General features: G+C 34.7%; 1 protein-coding gene across 10 annotated transcripts in view; it reads right to left on the bottom strand.

The window, feature by feature from the left end:
• Positions 1 to 2,814: 2,814 nt before the first annotated feature.
• The window catches only part of LOC140434185 (uncharacterized), a 69,541-nt gene continuing 50,299 nt past the window's right edge, over positions 2,815 to 22,056 (bottom strand). For 7 of the 10 annotated variants that reach the window (XM_072522261.1, XM_072522257.1, XM_072522262.1 and 4 more), the window contains 7 exons: positions 12,761 to 12,968; positions 9,449 to 9,531; positions 9,186 to 9,380; positions 8,719 to 8,939; positions 6,344 to 6,586; positions 4,473 to 4,632; positions 2,815 to 3,116 (listed from right to left, as the gene is read on the bottom strand). In XM_072522261.1, coding sequence (XP_072378362.1) covers positions 2,940 to 3,116; positions 4,473 to 4,632; positions 6,344 to 6,586; positions 8,719 to 8,939; positions 9,186 to 9,380; positions 9,449 to 9,531; positions 12,761 to 12,968 — 1,287 coding nt within the window. In that variant the 3' untranslated portion in view covers positions 2,815 to 2,939. Of the gene's footprint in view, positions 3,125 to 4,472; positions 4,633 to 6,343; positions 6,587 to 8,718; positions 8,940 to 9,185; positions 9,381 to 9,448; positions 9,532 to 12,760; positions 12,969 to 22,056 lie in introns of all 10 variants that reach the window. The other 3 variants (XM_072522259.1, XM_072522260.1, XM_072522258.1) reach the window with 3 other exon arrangements.

Here is a 22,056-nt window from a genome sequence, read left to right as displayed (position 1 = left end):
TATTCTGGGAATAAGTGAAATGCGTTGGCCAGGTTCAGGAACTGCAAATATCGGGGAACACCGCGTTTACTATTTTGGAACATATAACGGCAAAGATGAATTAGGTGTCGACATTACCTATATTGACAAAAGAAGTGGCAAAATCTGTTGACAACTTCATCCCAATCTCAGCAAGAATGATGCTCATATAACTAAAAGCAAGGCCAATCGACATCAATATAATTCAAGTTTATGCACCTACAACAGAAGGAACAGAAGAAGTAGAAGAACTATACCATAGCATTAAACAAGTCGTGAAAAGGTTGAAAAGGCAAGACCTAACAATTGTCATGGGTGACTTTAACGCCAAAGTTGCGGCCAGCAAAACATCATCTGCAGTTGGACCATTTGGACTAAGAAACCGGAACGATCGGGGAGATACATTGGAGATTTTTGCGGAAGCAAATTAATTAGTACTAATGAACACCTGGTTTAAACCACACCCAAGGAAACTGTACACCTGGAACTCTCCACAGGATTCTGTGGGAAGGATTATAAGAAATCAGATTGATTACATGCTAATAAATAAGAGGTATAGGAACAGCTGTACATCTGTCAAAACATACTCGGGGGCAGACACAAACTCTGATCATGTCCCAGTTGTAGGCAATTTCAAAGTCAGAATGAAGAAGGTTACAAGTAAGTCGATGAAGAAATATAATGCTAGAAAACTGAAAGATCCTAATGTTCGTGAGTGAAAACCTCAATACAAATGTGCTAAAATGCAGGAACTATAAAGGAAAGTCTGACCATCATACAAGTAACAGTGAGAGAAATAAAAGAACAACACCTGAGTTGAAAACTTTGACTATGACCGATCCAGACCATCGTCTGACCGATGTGTCGGCCAAAATAATAATTGGAAGATGATATCATTGTGTCACTATTTAATGTCCATTAATGAATTAAGTCAAAAATTTTTATTATCCGGACACAGCTTTTTACCCTGTGATAGGGATTTTGCGCTCATCGAAAGGATGAAAAAAAGTAAGAGCTTGAGCTAATGAACGACCCCACTGCTCTGCCGATAAGTCAAACACATAATATCCTGCAACCATACATCACTTTTACTAAAGAGACCAAGAGGACGAACTGCAGTCCGAAATACAGCTTATTGAACCAGAAGCCTTGCCTCCATAGCCTCTACAGCGAACCTTTGAATTTTGAGATTTGCTGAAAATAATTGAATGTTTAGAACAGTATAGATCATTTTATTGTGAATTACCTGCACATGTTCTTTTGGCATCATAACCCTGGATTGGTCTTTGCCTGTCTGGCTATGGTCTTCCATTCAGATCTCTTTTGGGCCCTTCTCCTCCATTGTCCTATATTCGTAGTTTTCAGGTCGTCTTCAACGCCATCCAACCATCTCGTCATTGCCTTCCACTTTAACATCTTCTTTGTCGTTTTCGTGTCTTCTTGTCGCTGAACATGTCCCAGCCATGACAGTCTTTGACTTTTCAGAAATCTTACAATGTCATACCCTTCATTCAGTTCATTAACCTCGTCGTTTCTCCCGATTCTCCATGTGCCGTCTTTCTCTTGCACCGGGCCTTATACTTTTCTCAGTATCTGTCTCTCGAATGTCCTGAGTTGGGCTTCCGCTTTTTTCGTCATCAATCTTTTATTAGCATAATATGTAGGATTTCCACTGGAAATACGTGCATTAATTTCGCTACTTACGGAATTCTTCTGATTGATTTCTGTGCCCAGATATGTGAAGGCATCCACACGTTCAATAGTATAATTGTCTATTGCTATATTATTTTCATTCTCAGGTGTTCTTTTGATGGTATTGTACTTAGTTTTTGTTTCGTTTATTTTAAGCCCTCTTTTTGTGCTTTAGGATCAATTTCCTTGAACGTTTCCATTAGTCGTGTCTTGATTCTACTAATAATGGCGACATCGTCTACATATGCAGTAATTTGTACTGTTTTGGTATTTACATGGCCGGTTACATTTTTTTTCTGATGACTGCTTCAAGAACTAAGTTGAACAGCATGGTTGAAAGTGCGTCTCCCTGTCCCACCCCCATGTTGATGTCAAATAGAGGAGACAGTTCTCCATCTACTCTAACTGCGGCTTTTGAACCCTGCAACGTCATTTTTATGAGACTGATATATTGGTATACCTAGATTTCGGAGGTTTTCCAGCATTTTGTCTCTTTTCACACTATTAAAAGCTTGTGTAAAGTCTATATAAATATTATATAGTTCTATGTCGTACTCATAAGATTTCTCTTGTATTGTTCTAAGTATGAATATGTTTTCTGTAGTGGCTCTATTTCGTCTGAATCCATTTTGATAATCACTAATTATATTTTCGGAGTATTCTGACAATATAGTGTAGATAATGCAGAAAGGATTTTGTATATTACATTTAGCAATGTAATTGGTATGTAATTCTGGCATTCACTCATGACATGTAAGTAAGATCGTTAATAAATACAATATCTCAGAGAACAAATGTTGCATGTACGTTAACACTTAGATAATATCTTATAGACGACATTTAAAAGTGTTATGCTCTATAATTTTCGCAGTCTTTTAACCCCCTTATTGTAGATAGGAAGTATCCTAATTTTCACTTACCTGGAATGACTTCCAGTGTCCATATGAGGCAGATTAATTTATGGATACGCTTCCAAAACGCATATCAACAATTCTTTATTAGTTCTACAGATATTCCGTCAGTGCCAGGCCCTTTGTTATTCGGCAGTAGCCTTGTGACATACATAGTATACGAGATTAGGAAATAGGATAAATAAAAACACTGTTCAACATGTCTATCTATTCAATGAATATAAATATAAAGACAAATTCTAACAATATATAAAATAACTATTATAAACTTTTAATTAACTCGATGTAAACTTTTTTTGGTTATTAAATTTAATATTTTCAAAGAAAATCAACAGCCTTAGATTGTGAAATACCTCGTCTCCTCAAAGATTCGTCCATCCGTAATTGTTCTTGCTGAAGCTGCATTCGAATCGCACCAAGCTGTGTTAAAATACTTCGGTTTTGGCCACCTAGAGAATCCGTATGATTCAGGATATTTTTTTGAACGGCGGGAATCTGAAACCCACCAACGAAAAATAAAGAACGTTTCGGTCTTAGGCAAGGTTTTAAAAATTAACAAAAACAAAAATAAAAAAAAACTGGATGTTGCACTCCGGGAGTGACCTATAAGTGGAAATAGCTTTCTTATCCTCTAAGCATGGAGCGATTTAATTAAATTTATTTTGTTTTATTTTATTCGATTTTAATTTTATTTTTATATTATTTTAACAATAAACACGCACGGGACTGCGTTTACTACTCCACGTAGTGTGTGGTCGCACTATCTACAGTCGCTACAGTCGGTTTTATTTTTTTTCACACTTCTGTGCGATCTACCGCTCCCTCCATAGCCCGCGATAAGAAAGCTATGCTTCCAATAAAATCCATTAGTAGAAAATAGTCTTCAGTGATGAATTAGTTTTCCTGTATAAATATATCCATCAGCAAATACGGCTTTATCCACGTCGTAGCGATAAGTGAATGTGTTAAATGGCAGTGGTAAATGGGAATCACACAGGGACAACAACCTCATTTGGGCTACCGTTTTCTAAATTTAACAACAAAAAAAACTACTTAAGATTGTGAGTATTGACTCATTTCCTATACATTAGGATTATGGAGTCACATTGGCAACCTTTTTATCATTTTTAAAGGGGTACTAATTAATAAAGATAATAAAAGATAATATACTAATGGATATGATAAACACAAAGAAACGACAACAAACCTCTATCAAGAACAAAAACAAGATCCTGAAGGCGAACTGCATTAAAATACTAAAGGAAAATGAAGAAATACATCAGAAGATAAAAAAAAAATCGAAAACAAATATGGAAAGATTAGACAAGCAAACAGGAAATAATATTATATTGAAGGATTAAAAATCGATATAAATAACATGGACATATTGAACAAGGAAGCTTTTTTTGACAGAAACTAGGATGATAAATATAAACATAACACGAAAACTTGAAGAACTAGCCTGCCTAATGGAACTAGAAAATCAGGTTACATTAGGGGCGGATACACGGGAGGGAATAGGGAAATTTCCCCCCAAGATGGTCCAAAATGAAAGAAAACCTATTATTGTTGTTTGGGTTTATCTTTTTTGTCTTTTGGTTGGTGTTTCATTGGAAGTTCACCTTCCCAAGTTTGAAGTTCCCTTCCAAGGCAAATATCTAAATCCGCCACTGGTCTACATCAAACTAGCGAGCCGCAACAACACGAATTTGCTCATTTTGGCTAGTAACGTGATAGACTTTAAAACATTAGCCGGATCATACAGTGCCGAAGCCTACGAGTCCTATATAAATCTAATTTTCAAACAACTTGTACTTTATTATTTTTATCTGATATTATCAAAGTACTCACCTGCCACCTATCTTCCAGTCGTCTAATCGCATCTGAACCCTGTCTCGCACTGTTGAACGGTACAGAATTCTTTAATTCTTTGGCAACGGGCGAGTGCGCTTTTAATAACGGCACGGGCAGATTATCGTCAAACCTGCTGGAATTACTTCTTCTTTGTAATCTGTAAACATAGTACCGTTCAAAAATTTAACAAAAGCGAATAAAAATATTAATACTTCTAACAATTCTATTAGTAATAAAAAATAATTTATTAAGGACTCGATCGTGTAGTAGTCCGTCCGTTTGTCTGTACGATAACTCTTGAAGTATCACCGGGGCCTTAGTCGTGGACTAATACGTACCCCGATGCGCATCGCCCGCCTTAAAACATCTATTTTTCTATTGGCCGAGTGATCTGAAAATGCCATATAGAAACATATAAATATGCGACATTTTCAACTCTCAGTTAGTCTTGTCTCGGCTCCCAAATAGGGTCTCCTGTACCTTGGGAGTCGGTTTCCGGGGCTCTGCTCTGGTTTTCCGAATAGTGGGACTCTGTGTCTGGACTTTGTCCACCTCCTAAACGTTATTTTATTTTATTTCCATCTGAGAAATGTTAATTATCTACCGAAGATGGAATATACGCAGAGGGCACTTCGAATAGACTGGTCGAAGTCCCTCTGTAAGGCACCATGGGAATGGATAAGTGGCCGTAGTTTTCCAGGACCTTCCTTCCCATTTGGTGATAGAAGGAAAAGTCCTTAAGTCTTAAATACTGTTATATAAGATGTAAGGAAGAAGTCCATAGAATTTTGGGTTAATAGGTCTTTTTCTTTTCATATTATTATGACTTTTCTTTTTCTTTAAGGAAAAGTGCTAAAGACATGAAAGCATAGTGTGGATTTACTGTTTTACTGTGAAGATACGTAAATGATGTGTTCTCCATTTGATCTCATGGACCAGAAGCACTAAATAAATTTTTGATATATATTAACTGCAAAGAAGAATCAATCAATTCACCATGGAAAAAGAAAATCAATTCTAACTACCTTTTCTACAGATCAACCCACACCAACAGATATTTAAATTATCACTCAAATCACAACTTAAACATCAAAAAGGGAATTATCAAATCATTATGTGGTAGAGCCAAAAACAGCTGCTCTAATAAAAATGTTTTTTAGGAAGAAAAAACCTCGTAACAAAAATTTTAACAATAAATTATTACCCATTGACATTTATAAATGAGGAATTTCACAAGATTGAAGAAAGGAAACAACACAACACCAAAAGAAATTCATAAATGCTCACAAAAAGGGATTTGAAGATGACAACAATATTATATGTAAAGAGCTTGTCAGAAAAATTAAAAAGGATGGGGAACAACACAAGAGATATCAAAGAACAGAATTTATAACATGCCTTATGAATGCAGCAATTTTAGGTGGGACAAACCGCAAGACCATTAAGTGTCAGGATAAACAAGCATGAATATACATCAAAAACAGAGCTCTCATCCTAATAATGGAGAAAAATGTGTAGCAAACCCAGCAGCAGAATGTAGCAGGTTCTGGTTGCCAATAGTATAAGAAGTCAGCAACAAGAATATACTAATATTAATTGATTAGTAGAAAGTCGGGGACACGTCTTCTACAATTATACATATTACATAAAACATAATCACACAAAAATCACAATTTAATATCAATCTGAGAGTCAACATCACTCTCAGAATTTAACTCAAAACATGGATAGTTGCCTACAAGATCGAGTCCAAGTAAGTCACCTGTCAAATTGGCTGAAACAAATCGCCAATTAATAAAAAACTACGGATTAAAATAACTTCGTGTTTTATACTCTTTTTTGAAAACGTCCAATTATAAAACAATTACCTCGGACTTCTTCTCAACAGACTAAGATCCTGATGTGTGGCACTATGTCTACGTTGTACATCCCCGCTGTAACCGTCCCTCAGACTCATAGATTCCATGCGATTCGCCAAAGAATCTATTCTACTTAACGAATCAAAACGATTGAACGTGGTATGTCTGGTGGGAGTTTCATATGAATTCAGAGAGTCCATGCGTTTCAACGTGTCACGTCGACTGTAACAGTCGAAACGGCTTGGATTATATCTAAAACCAAAAAATATTGTATAGGTTACATTATAATACTTTCTAAAAAGCTGAAATTAAAGTAAAAGTAATATTTAGCATGGCATCAATTAAGTTTGTAGATGTTTCTCTCTGAAAATAATTGCATCAATCATTTTTTCATTAATTTGAAATATACACTTGCGAGCAAAAAAATCTACTCAAAAGTAAAATAAGTTATATTTCTTCACTACGCTGTTTGGCCAGTATATATCCACATATAATGTAAAATTAAAAGTAAAATATCGTGAACAGAAGTAATTTTTATTAATAAAGATAACTCATTATTATTGTATGTGACAAAACATTTTATGAAGGAAAGTCATTATGTAATGAATATAAAAGTAAATTAATATAAAAATCAATTTTGCTACATTCCCTGTGCCATACAGAAATAGGCAAATTTTACAATACGTTGCCAATTTGTATAAAACAATTATTTTTTGGAAGCTCATAATAGACAATATTTTTTGGTTGAGTTTACCGAAAGTACAAGCTGAATATAGCTGCAAATGTCAACCATGAAATAAAATATTTCGGTTTTGGCAGTGTTGGGATGTTTTTTATAATCCATATGTTGTATGCTTCAAATATAAAGAGAGAAAGCTTTTAAAAAGTACATTTTTACTGTGGGTTTACATTGGGTTATCTATCTCAAACATTTGTCCAATCTCTCAGTAAAAGTCGCCCAGTCTGCTTTTTGAAAGTTCCACCTAGGTCGAGGAAAAGATATTATTGGTATTTTGATGCCAACTTCTATTACAACTGGTCTATGTTGGCTGTGTGGAAAATTTGGGAGTACTGTACGTGAAGGTGGTAGTGGTTGATTGTTTTATTTGTGGAGACAAAACATAGGTCTTGGTTGTATTCTCGCCTCCAGGTTGCAGATCGAAAAGTTCCCCGATCTTTAGCGTCAAAGACTAAATAAGTGCTCTTCGCTCCAGTTTAGCAGAACCTCGCTATTTTGATCACTGTGCCTATACTTCCAGAGTTCATGATGACTGTTGAAGTCACCAACATAAACTAAGGGGTGTGGGTGGGCATAACATGCGGAGGCCATAGTACTGGCGGGGGTTTGTGCATTAAGCTGGATGGTAAGTTGCACCCAATAAATCATAGCCATGAATTCTTCCTCTAGCGAGAATTTGTTCTTAGTTTTCTACATGGGTTTCCTGAATTGCGACCACGTCGATATTATTTTCAATGAGTACTTTTTGAAGGTACTCACATTTACTTGTACTAATACCTTCTATATTTAAATGGTAGATTCGGATGCTTGGTCCGAGTCCTTTTGTCGCTTGGTGCTGAGAAGGTCTATTTAAATTGTTGGTTGGAGTCATATCTTATATTCGTCTGTCCAAGAAGAATACTCAATATTGAATCAATGTATACTACGTAAAGTGTATTAATTTGTAAATATAAGCTTTCTCAAGTACTTTCAAATATTGCCCTAACACTGACCGAAGATGTATATGATTATCATACAAGGCAAAGGGGTACTTTTCGTACAGGAAGAATGCGAACTTCTGGTGCGCAAAGAAGCATATACTCAAATAGCCTGATCTTGTTAAGCTGTCCAGTAATATGAAGGAAAGTCAACTAGGAAGATTAAATTTGAACTAAAATAATTACTTTTTGATAACTACTTTAAGACCCATCAGATTTGAATCATTGAAATTTCTTATTGTATATTTTAAATTAATGAAAAAACCTTCCTATATTAACACAGATTCCTTAATCAAATTTCATAACTAAAAAATATGTTGTTTAACTTAGTAAAACCATTGTTAATGTAAACATAAGACCAACATACCTACGACTCTTGGTTTATTAATGTTTATTTAAATTAAACTTGTATATTGTGAAATTATTAAACTGGAAAGTAAAAAAAGTATGTACTGCACCACAAATATTGCACCTTTATCAAAATAACAAAAAACTATACAATAAAATCGTTCACATTCACCCATTTATACGATTTAAACACTTAAAACTGTTTTAAGTACAAGAATTTAAGAAAAATTGTACACACCATACAGCAAATAATTATTCCTTCTAATCACCTTTCGTAATAACAGATGCGGTACACGGTACTAATTAATCACACTATTTACCTTGCCGATGATGATTCCGGGAACACAGATGTGGATGGAATGTTGTAAGAATATGGGTTACGTCTAGAAACTGGCGGCGAATAATGCGAGAGTGATTTGGAAGAAATATCGGTAGGATTATTACGAATACTGCATTCGGAATTGGCGTGTTTGCGAAAACTGTACCTGGTTGATTGGAGCTCCTGCTTTCGTCGCAACAGATCCTCGCTATGCCTCCGCATCTGAAACAACAAATGAATTCGTGAGTATACTACAGTCAGGATAATAGACACGTAGACAATACGATAAAAGATGCAATTATCGAGAAAATAAATACAATAGGATAACAAAATGGAATTAATAGAGATCTAATATTCAGAATAATAAACAGGCAACAAATACTTCTAAAATATAGAAAAATGGGAAACACATAAACGTTAGAGTAATATAGTGGTATTAACATTAAAGTAAATTCGTTACATTATTACCTGTTCCTGTCTATGAACACTTAACTGGTCCTCAATCATCCTCTCCTCTTGCATTCTCAACAACTGCTGCTCCAACCGCTTATTTTCCAAATCCCGTTCTCGTCTTTCCTGTTCTTCTCGCATCTGTTGCAATCTTCTTTTCTCTTCGATCTGAAGTCGCAACTCTCGCTGGTACGCGTCCCTTTTAAGTCGCTCCTGAAAAGCACCACCACTAAATTTTACCTTTTTAAAATTAAGAGGAAAGACCTACGACTACGACTTACCCTCTCTAATTCGTCGGAGCGTGATTCTCTATAACCAAAACCGTCCGTAAAACTGGAACTATACAAGTCAGACATCAGCCTCTCTAAAAAAAATATAACACCTAATATGAATCTAGCAAATAAATCTAATTTTTTAAATATATTAAAAAAAATATCCTATATGTTGTTTTGCCCGAGTTCGTATTTTGTTCCTAGCATTTTTTTTTAACTAGTCCTCATAAGACACCCTACTCTCACTTATGACTCCACGTGCCACACCCCGGACAACTGCATTGGTCTGCAGGATAAACTGAGGGTAGCCAGATATGACGAGATCACCGAGTGATTGCCGGTATAAGCACACAATTTTCGATTTGTAATGAAGCCAATGTCCTTTAGACAGCAGCATAAATGAGCGTTTAGTATGCACCTACGTAAATGCATTCCCTGAACCGGAATGTAAGTACTATTTATATATTCTTTCAAATCATGCATAACCAATACTGGCACAATTTATAGCATACCCCATAAAACACGTATAGTTATAATTTGTCATTTTTAGCATTTTAAGCAACCTTCCGAAGACCTGACGATGAACAGCAAACTTTAATATTCAAAACCGGTCGTCAAAAGTTCAATAAATATATTGTGAGTAAGTCTAACATTTATTTCTCTAGCCCTGTTGAAATGGACTCACATGTGCAACCAATTTATCATTTTAATGTACTTGATTTGACGGTTTAAGCAAAAAAGATAACATTAAACAAGAATTTAACACTTATATAAAAAATCGGAGAACAACCAGAAGATCCAGGAACTATGTAATAAACTGGAATGGACTCTGTAGTCGACGTAACAGAGATATGCTTTTCACCGGTGATCGAGGTGTCACCATAGTGAGGTTTGAGACTACATATCAGTTCCCTAGGTGCTCTACAGAGAGCCTCGACTCTATCCAATCGAAGTTTCCTCTGCGTTTCTATCCCAATTTGGCGTGTTAGATAATCTCTCCTAAATAAAACGTAATTTGGTGAAAAGGTCCTAACAAACGAGTCTAAGGACAAGTGGGGAGCAGACCCCCGTGAAGGAGGCTCTCAGGGTGTAGGATACCATACATGGGAGCCGGAGTAAGGCTAAGGCTTGACTACCCATGGCTTGGAAAATGCACTCTTTTTATACACTTTATTTCGCATCGATATGTGCATTTGCAAGTTCATCGGCCAATGGTAAATTGAATAGGCGGTAGAAAAGCGGGGTGATGAGCATCGATGTGCTCATTGGTCCACAGACTAAGGCACGCGATGACAGAGGCATTTTTGAATGGGTGTTTGAGTCACAAAACAGCAACCTCTAACGAGGAAAAATGGAGTCATTGTCGATAACTATTCAAGTAAGCAGTAAACTCAAGTAAGCAGTAAGTTAATAAAGCTTATAGGTCGATATTAGGAATATTTATATTCCACTAGTACATCAACAATTTACCCATGTAAATCACCCTCATTTTTGTACTCTTTTTGTCAAGTAAGAATGATCGCCTCAGATCACTAAGATAATTAGAGCTAAGGCAATTTCTTTTGTCTGAACTTAGTATTTTCTGCACCATAGTTTGTTCAGCTTAGGTTTATAGGTGCTTTTTAGTCGACAGTGTCCAGTCATCATTTCTGTGACCGTTTTAACTCACGCTTACTGATGTTTAGCAAGTGTTGATTTGTGATGTTTTATATTGTTTATTAGTTTCTTTGTAGAGATTTGCTCTTGCAGGGATCTTTATTTGTTTTACAGCCACTTTTGAACCTCATATCTTGCAGCGTCATTTAAAATGATTCTGGCCCCACATTTTAAAGACACCCTGTTATCTTGTACTAGTTTGTTAAGGAGCTCCTTCTAATTAGCAGTTTTGATTTGATTACTGGGTTCTGTTCGCTAACATAGCCGCCTGGCTATCAGTGTAAATATTATTTCCCTTCCTTATGTAACCCCCTTTTATTATTTCATCGGTGCAGGCTACCAAAACAAAAACTTCAGGCTGGAATATTGTAGCGTGTTGACCAAGGCTCAGTTCTATTTTGTTGTCGGCCCAAAGACACCTGATCTGATTCCTTGGGCAGTCCTTGATCCACTGGTAAACCATATTAAATACCGACTGGAGATGGGATAACCGTATTAATCTTCTTAAAAATAAGTTCTAGTGTCATCATGCCTCAGTTCATTTGAAGTACCGTACCATCTCCACAAGAACAATACTAGTAATATTTGTATGGTTATTTAACACAGAACCAGATTTATTGTTAGCTTCGAGTTTCAGGATAGCCATAAAGACTACTGAGAAACCATATAAATCCAGCGCAGAGATCTGTATTAGTCGATAAAGTTGCTGTGGTCATACTATTTGGGGCTCGTGCGAAATTAATGAACACATGTTTAGAGTAGTGAGACTATCTGCACAGAACTATACATTTTTTTTTTCACAATACTACGCACTCATAAGTTACCGTTGCGGTGGTCGTATCACCGCTGTGTAAAACCTGAAGATAACAGGGAGATTCTCTTTCAGGGCTCTGTGTTATGAAGGGCATACATTTCCTTAATTATTTATCTACATTACTCAATGTTACACTACCGTCTTGAATCGAAATCGCATACTTTTGGTTTACATTATTTTTTTTCGTTCATTGCATTTTGGTATCGCTGACCGACAGATGGGAGCAATAAATTTGCATTAAAAAAAAACTCATAAAATCTCAAAACATAAAAAAATATATGTGGAACCAACACAATAGATGAAAAAGTCGTTTGGAGATAAATGTATGAACAAAACAAGGATAACCGAATGGTTTAAGCGGTTTTAAAAATACCGCACGTTTGTTGACAGTGACCTACGGTCTCGTCGATTTTCCAGCACAACACCGGAAAATACCGAACCTGTGAAGCTTGCGATTGATACTCCAGTCGTCAGAGACGAAAATGACACTTAACTTCTAAAAAATCATACGAACAAGCCGAATTTTACCAAGAGTATTAATTTTGGGACCCCAAAAATGTGCAAGAAAGTTTACCACTCCTACCCCCGGGCTTCCCCCTAAAAACCCCATCCGGTGGAAACGGAAAAAATCCGAATTTACCAAGAATGTGTACGCCGTAGAAAAAATGTTTCAAATAAAAAATGTAGCTAAGATAATTTTTAACAAAAATTGCACTTTTTGTGTAGAATGAACCGTTCTCTCAGAAACAAAGCTTGAAATAATAATAAAAAATAAACTTGCACAAATCTCACGATTCAAAATTGTTTAATGTAAATCATGAAATATTTATTTTAATTTAATACACACTTACCTCTAGGGCTTCCCGTCTTTCTATTCGACAGAATACTTTTCGGCTTGTCCATTTCACTCTTTAATAAGGCATTTTGAGCACTAGTTAACCTCTGGTCTACTCTAAATGGCGCTAAGGTTCGATTGTTTTTCTTAAAATAATCCTCGCTAATGGGATAAGGGCTCAGCTCCTTTTCTGGAGTTTTTTGATATTGCAAGTCATACTGAATCTAAAAAATACAAAAAAAATAGTGATACAATTGATGACATTAACAATACTAACATAAACAATAGATTTGTTATTAAGTTTAACCATCATCCGTTACAAGATACCAAGGACAGTTTAATTATGTGAATTAATGCGATTATTTGGTAATAGCCTGTAACAAATGCAAATGTATCATGCAGATCTCATTACTATGTGAAATATATACAAGGTATTAATCAATTTAGAAAAAAACTTTTTTACACAAGCAAGCTAATACTGACATTTCGATTTTTTTATTGTCTTTTTAGAACACATTTTATTTTTTAAAATATGGAGACTGTACACATTGAAACTATATCCCTCATATATAATGTATACCAGTATTGATTCGATATTCGATTATTGTATTCAACTCCCAAACAAAGAAAAAGAAATCCAAATATTATGTTATGCAGACGACGCCGCATTAACCACCGAGACAGAAGACGAGCTTCAAACAAATGTATGACAACATCTAAATACCCACTACGATGTAAAATCGAAATTGATGGGAAAATAATACAGCAGGAAGCAAGGTTTAGATATCTGGGAATATATTATAACTAGTTACGGAGATGTTGAAGAGGAAGTAAGACAACAAAGCTTAAAAGCAAGTAAAGCGGCGGGATCTCTTAATGACACAATCTGGAAGAACAAATACCTAAGACAAGATACAAAAACAAGAATCTATAAAGCAGCAATTAGACCCATATTAACATACACGGCGGAGACAGGACCTGACACATCTAAAAGGAGACGACGACGATAGCTTAAACAATTTATGAGGCAAATATCGAAGAACAAACAGGCTTTAAAGCCTACATACAAAAAGGAAGAAGAAGAAGTACAAAATCCGTACCTTCGCTAGAACTCTAGAACAGATGTTCGTGTATATAAACTGTTAGGCCTTTGAATTGACAGTAGATAGACAAGTATTATTGTTAGTAACACCCATATTATTGTCGCCGCTAAATATTAGTGTATTTATAATAATGAGATATACAGATTGAACGAATTTAAAACGGAACATACGAAATCAATGTATTTCGGCTCAACTCCGCTCTAGGTGGTTGGGCAACAAAAGGTTGCCAAATAATTATATTATAAAAATCCAATACTTCAGCGGGCTGCTGGATTCTGAATTCATTCAAGAACAAGTTAAAACTCCACCCAAATAGGTTGCCTAGAATCACTGTGAAAACTAGACTACACAAGCAGTTATTATGCTGTCAAACCACTTATCGCTTCCTTATAGTCCAAGAGATAGAGCCGAAATTTTGAACTGATCAGTAATATGACATTTCTCTATTGGAATATATTCATTGTAACTGGGTTAAGACTTTGCCTTACAGGCGGACGCCCCTCGTGGTACAGGGGGTGGCTGTACAGGGATGAAGTTGTAATTTTTTTCGGAAAAATTAACGATCGATAATATGGCTGAAAATTTGAGCAGAGTAAGATCTTGGTATAACTGGACGAAATCCCAAAGGGCGGACGCGAGAGTGGATACATAAGGGGTGGCGGACAGGGGTGAAATTGCAATTTTTTGGGGAAAAATTAACGATAAGTAATATGTCCGCCATTTTCATGGCTCATTATTTAGCCCCTAAAAACTCTAAATCCAAAAGAGAGGACAGCTGGGTTGGTACAGAGAGCCATAAAACGGGGTCAAATGTACCACTTGCCTGCGCATTTTAGGTTTCGGTAACAATTTTCAAACTGATTTCATTATGATATTTTTATACCGATTGATTTGAAAATTTGTATGCTCACTTCTGTTACTATTCTGAAAAGCGTCAAGTGGAGTTTTCGTCAAAATTTTCCAAAAAAAATTCCGTAAATGAAAATTTTCGTAATTTTTTGAGGTAAAATCTAATTTGTAGAATCCTTTCGATTTTCTGTCAGTTATACCATGATTTTTTTCCAAAAATTTTCAAACGATTTTTCCGATAAGAAAAAAAAATTTAGAAAAACTTTTCTAAAACCTTTGATAAAACTCTAAGTCATCGTCTGAATCTTTTATAGAATATTTTGTAGTTTTAAAATGATATAATGATAATGTTTTTCTTTCAAACTAAAGTCATATTTACTTTACAAATCACATTTTTTTCTTAAATATAAATATTTTACGAATTAATTTTTAATTGAATAAATGTTTGATATTTGATATTTTATTAAATTAAAGTAATGTTATAATGTTAACTATTAAATATTTTTGGTATAACAAATAGTGATTTTACTTATTTTTTATAACAATAAAAAGGTTTTTAAATTTATATTGCATAAATAATTTATAGACTACAAGGCAGCCTACGATTCTGTAAATAGAAGAGAATTGTTTAGAGCAATGATAGACCTAGGAGTACCAAATCAGTTGGTAAGTTTAACCAAACTAACCCTTGAAAAAGTTGAATGCAAAGTACGAATCCAGGGGGAACTCTCTGAACCTTTTAAAACAAATAACGGGCTACGTCAGGGAGACCCACTCTCCTGTATACTATTCAATCTAGCTCTGGAAAAAGTAATACGTACGTCACAAATCACAACTACCGGTTCAATATATAACAAATCTGTGCAGATCTTAGCATATGCTGATGATATCAATATTGTTGGGAGAACGGAAAACGCAGCACGAGAGGCGTACGTAGCATTAAAGGAAGCGGCTACAAAAATGGGATTAATAATAAACACCAACAAAACAAAATACATGAAAATAGGTACGCAACCACAAACACTACGGCCACTTGTTATAGAAAATGACGTCATCGAAGCAGTTAACGAATTTGTATACCTGGGAACGCTCGTCAATACTGAGAATGACACTACCGCAGAGATAAACCGCAGAATTTGCACGGCTAATAGATGCTATTTTGGGCTTAATCTCCTTTTTAAATCTACAGTTATATCAAGAAATACAAAAGTAAAACTCTACAAAACAATAATACGCCCAGTCCTAACATATGGTTCAGAAACCTGGACTTTAACAAAAAGCAATGAAAGCATGTTAGGATGTTTCGAAAGAAAAATACTAAGGCGCATCTATGGAGCGGTAAATGAAAATGGTGTCTGGAGAAGACGATACAACTTCGAACTCTATAGGATATACCAGGAACCAGATATCGTAAAACACATAAGGATAGGACGTCTGAGGTGGGTAGGCCATGTAATGCGGATGGAACAAACCGACCCAGCTAGAAAAACGCTCCTTGATAGACCTATTGGTCAAAGAAGAAGAGGAAGACCCAGAACAAGATTCCTAGATAACATAGACCAAGATATGAGAAATATGGAAATACGTGCTTGGCGGAGGAAGGCGATGGATAGGGACGACTGGAGAAAAATTCTTGGGGAGGCTAGGACCCACACAGGGTTGTAAAGCCAAAATGATGATGATTGCATAAATAATGGTTGTTCAGATATAAGAAAAATTTGATTTATTATTACATTAATAATCAAATACAAAATATATTATTTCTATTTATCAATAGGTAAAATTCAGTTTGTAGAATTCCTTTAACATTTTACAAATAATTATTAATAAAAATCAATTTAATAGTGGAATTATCAATATTTTAAGTTTTGAAATTTACTCTGTAGATATTTTCAATATTTTTTTTAACTTTCAAATTGATTGATTTTTTTTTATTAGTTAATTATAATTTAACAAATTCTGTTTGGACATTAATTTTGCATCATTATTATTTTAAAATATTAAAATAATAATGATGCGCGTTCCATTTAGATCAGTAATTCTAGACGCATGCGCTAAATGTAATAAGTATCAAGATGCTTTTATCCAACTTGGTGAAACTGACTTCGATTGTAATGAAGTTTTTGAAACCTTAGAAACTTTCATATGTCACTTATATGGAACAGGACTGACGAGAACAATTCCAAAAAGAAAAGTAAACTATGTCAGATTTTCACTATTTAACCGGCAGTATAAGTTGCATGATGTGAACGAGCCTTTTAAAAAAAAACTAAAAAATTTCGATGCTTCAAGCTTACCACCATGTCAAGATGAATTACACCAACATCTACTGCGAGCCCATTATATTTCAAATATTTGGACAAATGCTCATAAAAAAGTACCAACAGAATTGATTGTTGAAGAACATGATTGGGAGTTTGAAGATGAAACATATAAATTCAAATGGTTTAGTGGACCTCAGATGCCAGAATCAGTTCGAGAAGTAGTGATTGAAAATGAAGCAGATAATGAATGTGATATCATTGAAAGTGAGACGAAATTTTTAAAGTTTTTCTAATTTTTTTTTTCTTATCGGAAAAATCGTCTGAAAGTTTTGGGAAAAAAATCATGGTAAAACTGACAGAAAATCGAAAGTATTCTACAAATTAGATTTTACCTCAAAAAATTACGAAAATTTTCATTTACGGAAATTTTTTTGGAAAATTTTGAGGAAAACTCTACTTGACGCTTTTCAGAATAGTAACAGAAGTGAGCATACAAATTTTCAAATCAATCGGTATAAAAATATCATAATAAAATCAGTTTGAAAATTGTTACCGAAACCTAAAATGCGCAGGCAAGTGGTACATTTGACCCCGTTTTATGGCTCTCTGTACCAACCCAGCTGTCCGCTCTTTTGGATTTAGAGTTTTTAGGGGCTAAATAATGAGCCATGAAAATGGCGGACATATTACTTATCGTTAATTTTTCCCCAAAAAATTGCAATTTCACCCCTGTCTGCCACTCCTTATGTATCCACTCTCAGGTCCGCCCTTTGGGATTTCGTCTAGTTATACCAACATCTTATTCTGGGCAAATTTTCAGCCATATTATCGATCGTTAATTTTTCCGAAAAAAATTACAACTTCATCCCTGTATAGCCACCCCCTGTACCACGAGGGGCATCCGCCTGCAAGGCAAAGTCTTAACCCAGTTACAATGAATATATTCCAATAGAGAAATGTCATATTACTGATCAGTTCAAAATTTCGGCTCTATCTCTCCGACTATTAGGAAGCTTCTCTTTCCTTTAAAGGAGACAGATAGTTGAACGATATTTTATACAATGTCTATCACCGGGTATGGATTTATTTTTGTCCAAGTTTTATATTGGTCCACTATTTCAAATGCAGTTCAAACAGACATATATTAAATTGTATGTTCCGTTTTAAATTCGTTCAATCTGTATGTTATTTAGTGAGTTTATTTCGTAGTAACGTGAAATAAATAATATTAGTTAAACTATGTACTTCACTTAATTCCTGAATCCACAGAAAAACGTAAACATATAATAAATTTGTAAACAATTATTAGGCGAATAAATTCTCGTTCCACTGGTCTATAATTTAAACCTTGTTAGTAACCGAGTTTTTGTTTTTGTTGTTGGTATTACAAATTTCCAGTATAAGCAGGTTTTCACTATCATTTATTGGTAAATAATGTGTTTAAATATTCTAGTTTTTAATAGTCGAGTTTTTTTTGGTTCCGGTATTAAAAATTTCTATTAGTATAAATCAGGTTCTCATTTTATTTTTTGGTAAATATTAATATCTGTATCTATTACAGGTGTTTATTTATGTTTAAACTGGAATAGATTCTCATTTTATTATTTAGTAAATATTAATAGCTGTATCCATTACAGGTGTTTGCTTATGTTCAATCATATATTACTTTTTGGTAAGTAGCAACAAATGGAAAAGAGTACAAGACACGAAAGTCAAAAGAGGCTCAGAGATTGGCAGTGATCATCATCTAGTAATAATGAGAATGAGAACAGCAAAAGAAAATGAAGAAAAGAGGAGAAAGGTAGTAAATGAAAAAGTAAAAAGCTACAAATTAAAAGAAGAAAGATATAAGAAGATATTCCAAGAAAAATTAGATAATATTTTGAAAGGTAGGACAAAAACTGCAAGTATAGAAGAAAAGTGGGAAAATCTCAAGACCAGCTTAATCATAGCTGCTGAGGAAACTTGCGGGAAGACAAAAATAGCAAATAATAGCATGAGGAGAACTGAATGGTGGACGGACGAAATACGAACGAAAGTAAAGAACAAAAAAGAAAAATGGAAGAGATATCTAAGTACAAAGCGACCTGAAGATTATGAGGCATATAAAGAAAAAAGAAAAGAGGTTAAAATAGCTGTGAAAGCAGAAAAAGAAAGGTCATGGGAAAAGTTTGGACTAAAAATGACAAATAATTATAGAGAAAACCAAAAACTCTTCTATGGCGCATTAAAACAGCTCAGATAAAAGAAAGAACACATGATGCCGAATATAAAAGACAAGAATGGAAAGGTAATAACAGAAGAAAACCAAATAATGGAAAGATGGAGAGAACATTTCAAAGAGCTAACTCATACAGACGTAGACAACATAGTGGAGATACAAGAAATTAATGAAGAACAAAAAGTAGAACCCATAACAACAGAGGAACTAGAAAAGGCAATTGAAAGAGTTAAATTAGGCAAAGCACCAAGCAAGGATGATATCACCCCGGAAATGATAAAATTCATGGGAAAAGAGGGAGTGGACAGCATGAAAGAACTAATGAATGATATCATAAAGAGAGCAGAAATACCACACGACTGGAAGAAAGACATTATACTACCAATACACAAAAAGGGCGACAAGAGAAACTGTAATAATTATCGAGGTATTACTATATCAAGTATTCCTGGGAAGTTATTCGCAAGAATAATAGAAACAAGAATAAAACCCCAAATAGAACCAACTATGGAAGATACACAATGTGGATTCAGGAAGGACAGAAGCACGCAAGACCACATATTCACAATAAGACAAATAAGTGAGAAAGTAATCAATAAAAATAGAGAAATACATATATGCTTTATTGATCTGGAAAAGGCGTTTGACAGAATACAAAGAAAGGACGTATGGAGGACATTAAAGGAAAGAGGAGTTGACAGGATAACAATTGATGTAATAAAGGATATGTACAATAATAATACAAATACGGTGAGAACCAACAACGAGGAATCCGAAGAATTTACTACAAGTCAAGGCGTCAAACAGGGATGCGTGTTGAGCCCACTGCTGTTCTCAGTGGTACTGGATGAAGCAATAAAGAAAGCCAAGAGAAAAATGAGAAAACTAACATTAGGACACTGGCAAATGAAACAGACTCAACTATCAGAGCTTCTATTTGCAGACGACATGGTTTTGATAGCAGAAAACAGAGAAGACCTACAGAACAACCTTGAAATCCTAGAAGAAGAACTGTCAAACATAAATATGAAAATAAATACAGAGAAAACAAAAACAATGATAATTTCAAATAAGAGAAAGACACACGCAATACAATTAAACGGAAAACAACTAGAACAAGTGGAACATTTTAAATACCTAGGAGCAATAATTGAATCAAACGGTAAACAAGACATGGAAATAAATGAGAGAATGGGACGAACAGGAAGCTTATTTAACACTATGAAAACAACATTTTTGGGGAAAAAAGAAATACCGGAGAAGGTAAAAACGGCAGTCGTTAAATCAGTAGTTAGACCTACAATCATGTATAATAGCGAGTCATGGACATTGACTGGGAGACAAAAATCTCGAGTCAATGCTATGGAAATGAGGTTCTTGAGGAAAATAGCAAACAGAAAGAGGACAGACAAAATACGAAACGAAACAATCAGACAAAACCTAAAACTAGAACCAATAAACGAAAAAATAGTAGAGGGGCAACTAAGATGGTTCGGGCACGTGTGTAGAATGTCGAATGAAAGATTAACAAAACGAGTGTTTGAAACGAGAATGCAAGGGAAAAACAAACGAGGAAGACCAAGAGTTAGGTGGGTAGACGAAATCAGAAAAGAAGTTGAGAAGAAAGGATTGACATGGGAAAGTGCACGAAATCTAACACAAGACCGGATAGCATGGAGACAACAGTGCAAATCTTAACCCCACCAGCCTTACACCTAACGGTAGAAAGGCTTAGGACTAAGTAAGTAAGTAGACTAGATTACACGGCTTAATTTCAAAATACCTCTTCTCTTTCATTTTAAACAATAATAATTGTTTCTATTATTGGATCCACCAACATCCATGGATATTCTTGAAATTTTACCAATAAGTAGGGAATATCTTAACAAGCACCGAAGTGTGCTTTTTCCTTGGGGGTATAACTTACGGAAGGTGACAATTTCGTATTTAACGAAACATTTTTAAAATTCAACAAATAATAATAGGAAAACGGTCAATGTTACTGGAAAGATTCGTAATATATTTTTTAACAAACATAAAAAAATAATTAAAATGGGATTTTGTAGAACTCTCCAGTTCTAAGGTCGATTCCCATTTTTTTATAATACCCTTGCTATTTCTACCCTAATTGCAATTAGGTCACGACAGGGTAAAATGAGAAGTCAAGGTATCAATTGAGTTGTTAATTTTGATATCATAACACAAAAAACACAGTTCACACACAAGTTCCCGTAAATATTTGAAGAATGCACAAGCAAGAATCTACAATATAAAATCGAAGAAGAGAAAATAGGGATCGCTTTTTTCTATCCACATAATAATAATTAAAATTTTGCAATTCTTTCATATTGCTAATCTTGAATGAATTTGAAATGATTAAACGAAATAAAACTTTCTTAAATTTAGAGAATTACAAATTTGTCTACTTACATTAGTTAAATCAAAGGTCAAAACAATCAAGAAGTAATGCAATGCATATTCGCGACGAAAATGAAAATAGAACTGGTAGTCATGATATGTACCAAATACACACTCCTACTCACAAATACGCTAAATTAAAATTATCATCTTAAGAGTTTAAGCTAAATGGACAATAAAATAAGAGAAAAGTATTTATTTTGGTACACACGAATAAAACCGAATTTTTCACCGGAAGAAAAATATTTTTGAGAAACTCAGGTTAATTGGCACAGTCGGTTTTCACGATCAGTATTGTTTTCCGGGTTTAAAGTGTTGTTTTTGGATGCCCACTTAGAGATTAGGACCCAATCTTTTAAAACACTAGGATAAAGCCTCATAAAGAGTGCAAAGTAAAGATATACTGATTAAAATTGTACAGGGTTGGCATTCCAAGAACTGAACATAGACCATGCTA

Source organism: Diabrotica undecimpunctata, chromosome 2, assembly GCF_040954645.1.
Source record: "Diabrotica undecimpunctata isolate CICGRU chromosome 2, icDiaUnde3, whole genome shotgun sequence".
NCBI lineage: Eukaryota > Metazoa > Arthropoda > Insecta > Coleoptera > Chrysomelidae > Diabrotica > Diabrotica undecimpunctata.
Note: the sequence above shows the minus strand (reverse complement) of the source record. Positions and strands in the feature narration are given on the sequence as shown.